Source organism: Nerophis ophidion, linkage group LG22 (genome assembly GCF_033978795.1).
Source record: "Nerophis ophidion isolate RoL-2023_Sa linkage group LG22, RoL_Noph_v1.0, whole genome shotgun sequence".
Classification (NCBI taxonomy): Eukaryota; Metazoa; Chordata; class Actinopteri; order Syngnathiformes; family Syngnathidae; genus Nerophis; species Nerophis ophidion.
Genome location: NC_084632.1, coordinates 8,058,456 through 8,070,131, shown reverse-complemented (window position 1 = coordinate 8,070,131; position 11,676 = coordinate 8,058,456). Strand labels below are relative to the sequence as shown.

The following is an 11,676-nucleotide window of genomic DNA, read 5'->3' as shown; positions in this document are numbered from 1 at the left end:
GAAGTGTTCCTGAGCCCGTGTGGCGATACCCTTTACACACTGATGTCGCTTTTTGAGGCATCAAAGGTCCGTAATATCATGGCTCACATGCAGTTTTTTTTTCCAGATTCTCTGAACCTTTTTAGGATATTATGGAGCGTAGATGTGAAATCCCTGAATTCCTTGCAATAGGTGGTTGTCAAATGTTCTTAAACAATTCACTCATGCATTTGTTTACAAAGTGAACACATGATAGCACAGAGAAGTACCAAAAATTGGTACCGTTAAGTACCAGTATCGATCCCGGATGCCAGGAATTATCAAGCATATACCGATATTTTTCAATCTTTTCTTTATGGAAATATATCTGAGTCATTATACCTTTTACAAAATCAAAGAACACAAAAAAAAACTAACTACGTTGTTGTCTGTAAGTAAATGTCTTCAACAATTTTGTCTCATAGCGGTCAGCGGCTGTTTGTCCTGTACCGAAATCCTGTGGGACTTTAAAGCCAAGCTCGACATCCAGGACGGGGTAAGTTAAAGCCAGTCCGTTGTGATACACATTTCCGCCACTTGTGGCAGTAATGCGTCAGTCGGTGGACTGAGTGACGCACGAACAGCTCAAACAATCAGAAGAAGTTGAAATGCTTCAGCGCAAAAATTATGACCTAAGTGGTGAAGCCGTATTTTCATTTGCACTTTAATTCTACAGGCAGTTTATCTAAGAAGAATATATATTTGTATTTATTGCATATTGAGAGTCCGAACAAACAAATAAATACATAACTACTGAAATGTGTCATGAATTTATGAATATTGGAATTAATCATTTATTTAATGGACAAACCCTGTTTCCATATGAGTTGGGAAATTGTGTTAGATGTAAATATAAACGGAATCAATGATTTGCAAATCATTTTCAACCCATATTCAATTGAATACACTTCAAAGACAAGATGTTTGATGTTCAAACTCATAAACTTTATTTTTTTTTTGCAAATAATAATTAACTTAGAATTTCATGGCTGCAACATGTGCCAAAGTAGTTGGGAAAGGGCATGTTCACTACTGTGTTACATCACCTTTTCTTTAAACAACACTCAATAAACGTTTGGGAACTGAGGAAACTAATTGTTGAAGCTTTGAAAATGGATTTTTTTCCCATTCTGGTTTTATGTAGAGCTTCAGTCGTTCAACAGTCTGGGGTCTCCGCTGTCGTATTTTACGCTTCAAATTGCGCCACACATTTTCCATGGGAGACAGGTCTGGACTGCAGGCGGGCCAGGAAAGTACCCGCACTCTTTTACTACGAAGCCACACTGTTGTATCACGTGTCTTGGCATTGTCTTGCTGAAATAAACAGGGGCGTCCATGATAACGTTGCTTGGATGACAACATATAATGTTCCAAAACCTGTATGGACCATTGAGCATTAATGGTGTCTTCACAGATGTGTAAGTTACCCATGCCTTGGGCACTAATACACCCCCATACCATCACAGATGCTGGCTTTTGAACTTTGCACCTATAACAATCCGGATGGTTATTTTCCTCTTTGTTCCGGAGGACACCACGTCCACAGTTTCCAAATATAATTTGAAATGTGGACTCGTCAGACCACAGAATACTTTTCCACTTTGCATCAGTCCATCTTAGATGAGCTCGGGCGCAGCAAAGCCAACGGCGTTCCTGGGTGTTGTTGATAAATGGGTTTTGCTTTGCATAGCAGAGTTTTAACTCGCACTTGCAGATGTAGCAACCAACTGTAGTTACTGACAGTGGTTTTACGAAGTGTTCCTGAGCCCATGTGGTCAAATCCTTTACACACTGATGTCGGTTTTTGATGCAGTACCGCCTGAGGGATCAAAAGTCTGTAATATCATGGCTTACGTGCAGTGATTTCTCCAGAATCTCTGAACTTTTTGATGATTTTACGGACCGTAGATGGTAAAATCCCTAAATTCCTTGCAATAGCTCGTTGAGAAATGTTGTACTAAAACTGTTCAACAATTTGCTTACAAAGTGGTGACCCTCGCCCCATCCTTGTTTGTGAATTACTTAGCATTTCATGGAAGCTGCTTTTATACCCAATCATGGCACCCACCTGTTCTCAATTAACCTGCACACCTGTGGGATGTTCCATATAAGTGTTTGATGAGCATTCCTTAACGTTATCAGTGTTTATTGCCACCTTTCCCAACTTCTTTTTCACGTGTTGCTGGCATAAAATTCTAAAGTTAATGACTATTTGCAAACAAAAAAATGTTTATCCGTTTGAACATCAAATATGTTGTCTTTGTAGCATATTCAACTGAATATGGCTTGAAAATGATTTGCAAATCATTGTATTCTGTTTATATTTACATCGAACACAATTTCCCAACTCATATGGAAACGGGATTTGTAGTTGATCATATGATAAGTTTTAAACTGCAATTGTGTTCCACATGATTATTGAATATGATTCAAATGAGGTGTAAGATGATGTGCAGTGCTAATATTTGCTCAAAAAGGTTAAGAACTATTGCTGATGAAAAAAAATACTTGTCGCATTGCCTCTTTAAAAATGTTTGTGTTGTCTTCAAGGATGGAGCCACCGCCCTCATCCTTGCAGCCCAGATGAGTCGAGACAAGCTGTGTGCTTTTTTGCTGGATCGAGGCGCCGAAGTAAACATGCAGGACAAGCAGGGCAGGTACACAACACTTCCTGTGTGCTGGCAGGGCAGGTACACAACACTTCCTGTGTGCCGGCAGGGCAGGTACACAACACTTCCTGTGTGCCAGCACCCACAACCACTTGTGGAAGTTGTGTGTCTGTCTGCGGCTGTAGCAGAAGTTGCGTCTTTCTGCGGCTGTAGCAGAATTTGTGTGTCTGTCAGTGTCTGTCTGCGGCTGTAGCAAAAGTTGTCTTTCTGCGTCTGTAGCAGAAGTTGTGTCTTTCTGCGACTGTAGCAGAAGTTGTGTCTTTCTGCGGCTGTAGCAGAAGTTGTGTGTCTGTCTGTGTCTGTCTGCGACTGTAGCGGAATTTGTGTCTTTCTGCGGCTCTAGCATAAGTTGTGTGTCTGTCAGTGTCTGTCTGCGACTGTAGCAGAAGTTGTGTCTTTCTGTGGCTGTAGCAAAAATTATGTCTTTCTGTGGCTGTAGCACAAGTTGTGTGTCTGTCTGTGTCTGTCTGTGACTGTAGCGGAAGTTGTGTCTTTCTGCGGCTCTAGCATAAGTTGTGTGTCTGTCAGTGTCTATCTGCGACTGTAGCAGAAGTTGTGTCTGTCTGTGGCTGTAGCAGAAGTTCTGTGTCTGTCAGTGTCTATCTGTGACTGTAGCAGAAGTTGTGTCTTTCTGTGGCTGTAGCAGAAGTTGTGTCTTTCTGTGGCTGTAGCAGAAGTTGTGTCTTTCTGTGGCTGTAGCAGAAGTTGTGTCTGTCAGTGTTTGTCTGCGGCTGTAGCAGAAGTTGTGTCTTTCTGCAGCTGTAGCAGAAGTTGTGTCTTTCTGTGGCTGTAGCAGAAGTTGTGTCTTTCTGTGGCTGTAGCAGAAGTTGTGTCTTTCTGTGGCTATAGCAGAAGTTGTGTCTTTCTGTGACTGTAGCAGAAATTGTGTCTTTCTGTGGCTGTAGCAGAAGTTGTGTCTGTCAGTGTTTGTCTGCGGCTGTAGCAGAAGTTGTGTCTTTCTGCAGCTGTAGCAGAAGTTGTGTCTTTCTGTGACTGTAGCAGAAGTTGTGTCCTTCTGTGACTGTAGCAGAAGTTGTGTCTTTCTGTGGCTGTAGCAGAAGTTGTGTCTTTCTGTGGCTATAGCAGAAGTTGTGTCTTTCTGTGACTGTAGCAGAAGTTGTGTCTTTCTGTGGTTGTAGCAGAAGTTGTGTCTCTCTGTGGCTATAGCAGAAGTTGTGTCTTTCTGTGACTTTAGCAGAAGTTATGTCTTTCTGTGGCTGTAGCAGAAGTTGTGTCTTTCTGCGGCTGTAGCAGAAATTGTGTCTTTCTGTGGCTGTAGCAGAAGTTGTGTCTGTCTGTGGCTGTAGCAGAAGTTCTGTGTCTGTCAGTGTCTATCTGTGACTGTAGCAGAAGTTGTGTCTTTCTGTGGCTGTAGTAGAAGCTGTGTGTCTGTCAGTGTTTGTCTGCGGCTGTAGCAGAAGTTGTGTCTTTCTGCAGCTGTAGCAGAAGTTGTGTCTTTCTGCGACTGTAGCAGAAGTTTTGTCTTTCTGCGGCTGTAGCAGAAGCTGTGTGTCTGTCAGTGTCTGTCTGTGGCTGTAGCAGAAGTTGTGTGTCTGTCTGCGGCTGTAGCAGAAGTCCTGTGTCTGTCAGTGTCTATCTGTGACTGTAGCAGAAGTTGTGTCTTTCTGCGGCTGTAGCAGAAGTTGTGTGTCTGTCTGCGGCTGTAGCAGAAGTTGTGTGTTTCTGCGGCTGTAGCAGAAGTTGTGTGTGTGTCTATGGCTGTAGCAGAAGTTGTGTGTCTGTCTGTGTCTGTCTGTGTCTGTCTGCGACTGTAGCAGAAGTTGTGTCTTTCTGTGGCTGTAGCAGAAGTTGTGTGTCTTCGTCTGTCTGCGACTGTAGCAGAAGTTGTGTCTTTCTGTTGCTGTAACAGAAGTTGTGTGTCTTTCTGTGGCTGTAACAGAAGTTGTGTTTTTCTGCGACTGTAGCAGAAGTTGTGTGTCTTTCTGTGGCTGTAGCATAAGTTGTGTGTCTTTCTGTGGCTGTAACAGAAGTTGTGTCTTTCTGTTGCTGTAGTAGAAGCTGTGTGTCTGTCAGTGTTTGTCTGCGGCTGTAGCAGAAGTTGTGTCTTTCTGCAGCTGTAGCAGAAGTTGTGTCTTTCTGCGACTGTAGCAGAAGTTTTGTCTTTCTGCGGCTGTAGCAGAAGCTGTGTGTCTGTCAGTGTCTGTCTGTGGCTGTAGCAGAAGTTGTGTGTCTGTCTGCGGCTGTAGCAGAAGTCCTGTGTCTGTCAGTGTCTATCTGTGACTGTAGCAGAAGTTGTGTCTTTCTGCGGCTGTAGCAGAAGTTGTGTGTCTGTCTGCGGCTGTAGCAGAAGTTGTGTGTTTCTGCGGCTGTAGCAGAAGTTGTGTGTGTGTCTATGGCTGTAGCAGAAGTTGTGTGTCTGTCTGTGTCTGTCTGTGTCTGTCTGCGACTGTAGCAGAAGTTGTGTCTTTCTGTGGCTGTAGCAGAAGTTGTGTGTCTTCGTCTGTCTGCGACTGTAGCAGAAGTTGTGTCTTTCTGTTGCTGTAACAGAAGTTGTGTGTCTTTCTGTGGCTGTAACAGAAGTTGTGTTTTTCTGCGACTGTAGCAGAAGTTGTGTGTCTTTCTGTGGCTGTAGCATAAGTTGTGTGTCTTTCTGTGGCTGTAGCAGAAGTTGTGTCTTTCTGTTGCTGTAACAGAAGTTGTGTGTCTTTCTGTGGCTGTAACAGAAGTTGTGTTTTTCTGCGACTGTAGCAGAAGTTGTGTGTCTTTCTGTGGCTGTAGCATAAGTTGTGTGTCTTTCTGTGGCTGTAGCAGAAGTTTTGTCTTTCTGCGGCTGTAGCAGAAGTTGTGTGTCTGTCAGCGGTTGCAGCAGAAGTTGTGTTTGTGTCTGCAGCAGCTGCTGAAGTGTGGACAGGTGGGGTGGGGGGAGGGTGGGGGTGCGGGACTGCTGCAAAGCTCCTAAGACCATCAGTGGGGGAAGACAGGAACGATTCGTGAAGGCAACATTTGGGTTTGGTTTGCAGGGTGTTTGGTCAACTTCCAGCAGGAATCAACAACTTTCCCTTTATGAGTCAAACTTTGCCTTAAACATGTCTCTCCTGACACTATTTCTCAATTTGGTGTACAAATTATTTTGGTTTGTATAGTTCTGGGTGAGGCAGCACGGTGGAACAGGGGTTAGTGCACTTGCCTCACAATACGAAGGTCCTGGGTTCAATCCCGGGCTCGGGATCTTTCTGTGTGGAGTTTGCATGTTCTCCCCGTGAATGCGTGGCTTCCTTCCGGGTACTCCGGCTTCCTCCCACCTCCAAAGACATGCACCTGGGGATAGGCCCCTCCCACCTCCAAAGACATGCACCTGGGGATAGGCCCCTCCCACCTCCGAAGTCATGCATCTGGGGATAGGCCCCTCCCACTTCCAAAGACATGCACCTGTGGATAGGCCCCTCCCACTTCCAAAGACATGCACCTGTGGATAGGTTGATTAGCAACACTAAATGGGCCCTAGTTTGTGAATATTGTCTATCTGTGTTGGCCCTGTGATGAGGTGGGGACTTGTCCAGCGTGTACCCCGCCTTCCGCCCGAATGCAGCTGAGATAGGCTGCAGCACCCCCCGCGACCTCAAAAGGGATAAGCGGCAGAAAACTGGATGGATGGATGGGTTCTGGGTGTGCAAGTTGTTAGAAACAGTTAAATATGCGGTCTGCGACTAAAAGTCCTCATGTTTGATTCCTGAATTACTTCCTAAATCATCTCCGTGTTCCACTATATCAAGCCTGGGCAATTATTTTGATTCAGGGGCCAAATTTAGAGGGAAACAAAAGTGTCTGGGGGCCGGTATATGGAAGACTAATACAAACCCTCACAATGATGTCTGATTGAATGCTAAAACGTGACAGATCGCAGAAAAAAATTTCATCAAATTTTACACTTTTTTCCTCTATTTCCCCTTAGAGCCGTGTTGCTTGAAATGTGAGACATGCTAACTGTTAGCATGCATTCTGTCAGGTTCAAACACTGATGACATTTGTTAAACAAGACAAAAGGCAAAGAATCAAACACAGACAGAAATAAATTTGGACTCAGATCTGAGGAAAGACATGGCCACTGTACACTGTTTGTACAGTCCTGCACCACCCTCTGCCCCAAGATCGTACTCCGCCTTCTTTATTTGACTTTCCCCCCCTACTTCCCACAGCTGCTTCCTCAGGGAAGTGGGTCGTAAACAGCGTTGCCTTCGGTTCCCGAAGAGTTCCATCAAATCGTTCAACGAGAGTCCCATAAACTAGTTGAAAAAGTTCGTAAAAATACTTCAAAAAGAGTTCTTCTGGAAGTGGGGCAGATCCTGCCATCTGTCCGCTTGGAAGTCCGAGTGGAGTTTTACGAGCATTCTTCTTGGAAGGTTTCATCTTTTTGTGTTCTTGTCGGGAACACAATGTAATACAAAGTTTTTTGGTGATAATTTAGAAACAATTATTCTAACACCATCGTGCTAGCAATTTCTTGTAAGCATGCTAACATTTTAGGCAAGCACTGCAGCTCTCTTTTGTACAGTTACACCAAAAACTCACGGATTCTGACAAGCACGGCGGCCTCCAGCGATCCCCCCGGCGAGAGGTCCAGGGCACAGATAACAGGCCCATCAACATTTCCACGGGAATTTTCTATATAGCATTAACGATCCTGAATATAGACTTCAAAATGTGTTTCTATGACAGCAAAGAATGGGGCCTACTATTGGTCATGTAGCACTTCATGTAGCTGACAAAGAATGTTTCCGCCAGGACCGCGTTGATGTTGGCCTGCGAGAGCGACAGCGCGGACACAGTGGCGGCCCTGTTGAGGGGCGGGGCTAACACCCAGCTGGTCGACGCCCTCGGAAACGGCCCGGCTGAGTACGGCGCCAACAGCCCTCACATCGGGCACATGTTGAAGAATGGGGCACCCCCAGGTACCGTATTAGGTCCCGTATTCTTTTGTGAACTACCGTATTTCCTTGAATTGCCGCCGGGTATACAGTATGCGCCTGCCTAGAATTACTGTCGGGTCAAACTCGTTTCGCAAAATAATTACCGCATGCTTAGCATTACCGCCGGATCAGGATTAACGCCGGTTAGAACTCGTTTCGCAAAATTTTGTTTTTATTAGCGCATGTCTAGAATTTCCACCGGGTCAAACTCGTCACGTCACGAGTGACACTTCCCCTGTCATCATTTTCAAAATGGAGGAGGCTGATTTCAATCATTTGAAATCGCATAAAGGGAAGAAGATTGAGAGCTATTCATTAGGATTTAAGGTCCAAGCCATTGAATATGCTAAAAAGAACAGTAAGCAGCTATGTTTTATCAATGACTCCCGCCTCCTGGTGGTAGAGGGCGCTAGTGATCCTTCTTGCGACTACTCGGCTGCAGAAGAAGTGACAACAAGCAGCAAGAGTGAGCAGCGATCGCTTATTTTTTCCTCTCGCTTGCAATTTTAACATGGAGGATTACATACATTTTTATATAATATTTACATATTTGTATAATATGTAACTACAAGCTTCATTCACAGACAGAGTCCCGTTGCTTTCATGAGCGGTCGAGCGAGTCAAAAGCCGAAATTTTTTTTTTTTTAAATTAATTATTTTTTAATTTTTTATTTTATTTTTTGTGGCGGCCGTAATTCTTTCGTGGCGGGCGGCCACAAATAAATGAATGTGTGGGAAACCCTGCCACATGCGTTTGGTAAACGCCGGAGTGAGAAGAGGTTTTAAATTAATTAGCGCCCCGGCGGCAATTCAAGGAAATACGGTATTTGCAAAAAGACAAAAAAAATGAAAGCAGGAAATGAATGTTTATATAACGTAACATGAACTTTTTGTCTCTCCTATCCTCTGCTTGCGTAGCTTCTGAGGCTACAGGCGAGGAGGTAACCACATCATCTTGTCCAATTAGGGCTGAGAACTGTATCTTCTATATTGATAATTATGGATATAGTTATGAATTATGGAAAACAAGGACCGGGAGCAAAATATATTCAACATTTTATTGATTACATGAGTATGGTGATGTATTCTGATATTGTTTTATCGCCCAGCCCTATGTCCAACGTGAGGCTATTTTGTGTTGTTGTGCTTTTCTTCTTCTCTGCCTTGTTTTGCACGGCTGTCCTCGGTCTTTGACGAGTCTTATTACTGCACTGCAGAGCCTGCACAACCACTCGGGGTCCTCACAAGGGGGGACCAGCCCACGCAAAAGGAAAGCCCCGCCTCCACCCCGCGCTCCGTTCCAGGTGTGAAACATTATTATTATTATGTCCTTCATGTATATCTAAATAATCTCAAAATGAAAAATTCCATTAAATATGTACAGTCACAGCTCAATTATGTATTTTTTTTATTTTAAATATTTCTCCCGTTAATTTTGAAAATAAATTTAATTATATTTATGTATGATACTGATGTGCGATACAACTGATTTTTTTCAAAAATCAGGCCGGTATCGGTGATACTGATCTGATACCTTGTGCAAATTGTCATGATCCGTGGTCCGGATCAGGTTTTTCTTATGTTTTGTTAGTTTTTGACTCCCTTAGTTCCTGTTTTGTGCACTCTTGGATTTATTTTGGTCACCATGGGGATTAATTGGGTTCACCTGCCTCTGGTGAGGGGTCCCGCGCTCAACTGCTGTCAACCACTAACCAGAGAGCGATTTATTCACATACTTGTCAACCTTGAAACCTCCGATTTCGGGAGGTGGGGGTGGGTGGGCGTGGTCGGGGGGGGTGGGATGGAGGAGTGGTTGGGGGCGTGGTTAAGAGGGGAGGACTATATTTACAGCTAGAATTCACCAAGTCAAGTATTTCCTATATATATATATATATATATATATATATATATAGAAATACTTCACTTTCAGTGAATTCTAGCTATACATACATACATATATATATATATATATATATATATATATATATATATATATATATATATATATATATATATATATAAACTTGAATTTCAGTGTTCATTTATTTACACATATACACACACATAACACTCATGTACTCATTGTTGAGTTAAGGGTTGATTTGTCCATCCTTGTTCTATTCGCTGTCACTATTTTTCTAACCATGCTGAACACCCTCTCTGATGATGCATTGCTGTGTGGCACGCACAAAAGTGTTTTCATCATCAAATTCTGGAATCTTCCATCTTCGTCTCCTTGTGTGCGCAGTTGTGCACTGCAGTCTCTAAAAGCTGTAGATGTTATTGTCACATATGCATGTAGATTAGATGGCAATATTGTCCTGTTTAAGAGTGTCACAACATTGCTGTTTACGGCAGACGAACTGCTTTACGGTAGACGAAAATGTGACTGCTGTTGTTGTGTGTTGTTACCGCGCTGGGAGGACGTTAATGAAACTGCCTAACAATAAACCCCCCATAAGAACGCAAGAACTCGCTGTTTATATCGTGGGAAAGCGGACGGGAAAAAAGGCTGTCCTCACTCAGGTCCGCATGGAGCTGGAGGGGGCGTGGCTTCCAGCTCCGCCTGAATTCCGTGAGATTTTCGGGACAAAATTTGTCCCGGGAGGTTTTTGGGAGAGGCGCTGAATTTTGGGAGTCTCCCGGAAAATCCGGGAGGGTTGGCAAGTATGTTTATTCACCTTGCTCGCCACACTCCGTCTGGCGTCATTGTTTGCTACGTGCACCAGTTACGTGAGTTTTGCCTTGTCTCCAGTTATTTGCTTCACGCAACCTGCTACGCAAGTTTTGTTTCATGCCACAGTTCCCTGAGTTTTGCTTGTCCCTAGTCCATGCTAAGAGGTGGCATTAGCTCCAAGTGCGATCAGCACATTGTGCCTTCGCCTTGTGTTCCGTTTTGTTTATACTACTTTGGTATTTGGAGGAATGAATCATGTTCTTACCTGCACGCTTTGTCCAGAGTGGTCCGTCTGCATTGAGGGAGAACGAACCCCGCAGTAAGCTGCGAAATCCCCGCCGAGACAGAATGACAACAGCCTGAGTGTGGCGAGCAAGGTGAATAAATAGCTCTCTGATTAGTGGTTGACAGCAGCTTAGCGTGGGACCCCTAACCAGAGGCAGGTGAACCCAATTAATCCCCATGGTGACCAAAATAAACCCAGGAGTGCACAAAACAGGAACTAAGGGGGTCAAAAACTAACAGAACATAACAAAAACATGATCCGGACACAAAATATAACTTATATGTCTGCTAAAATTGTAAAAGTTGTGTGTTTTCAAATAATAACATATTTATGTAAACAAAATAACTGTAAAAATTTAAGAAAACGAGCAAAAAAATCGGAACGTAATGAGAAAAAGCTGACAATTTTTAACTAATAGTTAATAATAACATACTTCGTCAACGATAACACAACGTTTTGTCTTTAAATTGATAAAATATCTTTTTTTTTAGCATTTTGACTTTTCAGCATGTGGCCCTAAAATATTAGAAAGGCTCAAAATAAAATCAATTATACTTACAATATAACCAAAGTTTAGTTAGTTAGTTGATAGAAAAAATAAAATAATACCAACTTATGAATTAATTACTTAGAAAATGATAACAACAATAACAAACACTTTTAAATATCTAATTGAAGGTCAATATTTTCCTACATGTAGAATGTTTCAATTGCACTGATCTTCCTTGCGATCCAATACCGAGTAAACTTCAGTCTGGTATCGGTGATACCGATCCAAAACTGATATATTTGCACAAACTAACGTGTCTGCTGAAATGTAACAAGTCGTGTGTTTTGAAATATTATCATATACAGCTAAAAAATAACAGTTAAAATGTATGAAAAATTAGCAAAATATTGAAAAAAACCCCACAAATAGTCATAATTAACAATAATACCCTATAACACAAAGTTTTGTCTTTACATATATATATATATATATATATATATATATATATATATATATATATATATAATATCTGTTTTAAGTATTTTGACTTTTCAGTATGTGGCCCTGGGTGGAAAGGTGATCTAAAATATTAGACAGGCTCAAAATAA

At 42.6% G+C, this 11,676-nt stretch overlaps 1 protein-coding gene across 1 annotated transcript in view; it reads left to right on the top strand.

The window, feature by feature from the left end:
- ankrd24 (ankyrin repeat domain 24) overlaps positions 1-11,676 on the top strand; it is a 43,255-nt gene that overhangs the window by 5,807 nt on the left and 25,772 nt on the right. The window contains exons 6-10 of the mRNA XM_061884018.1: positions 444-514; positions 2,569-2,675; positions 7,431-7,597; positions 8,534-8,556; positions 10,467-10,472. Coding sequence (XP_061740002.1) covers positions 444-514; positions 2,569-2,675; positions 7,431-7,597; positions 8,534-8,556; positions 10,467-10,472 — 374 coding nt within the window. The remainder of the gene's footprint in view (positions 1-443; positions 515-2,568; positions 2,676-7,430; positions 7,598-8,533; positions 8,557-10,466; positions 10,473-11,676) is intronic.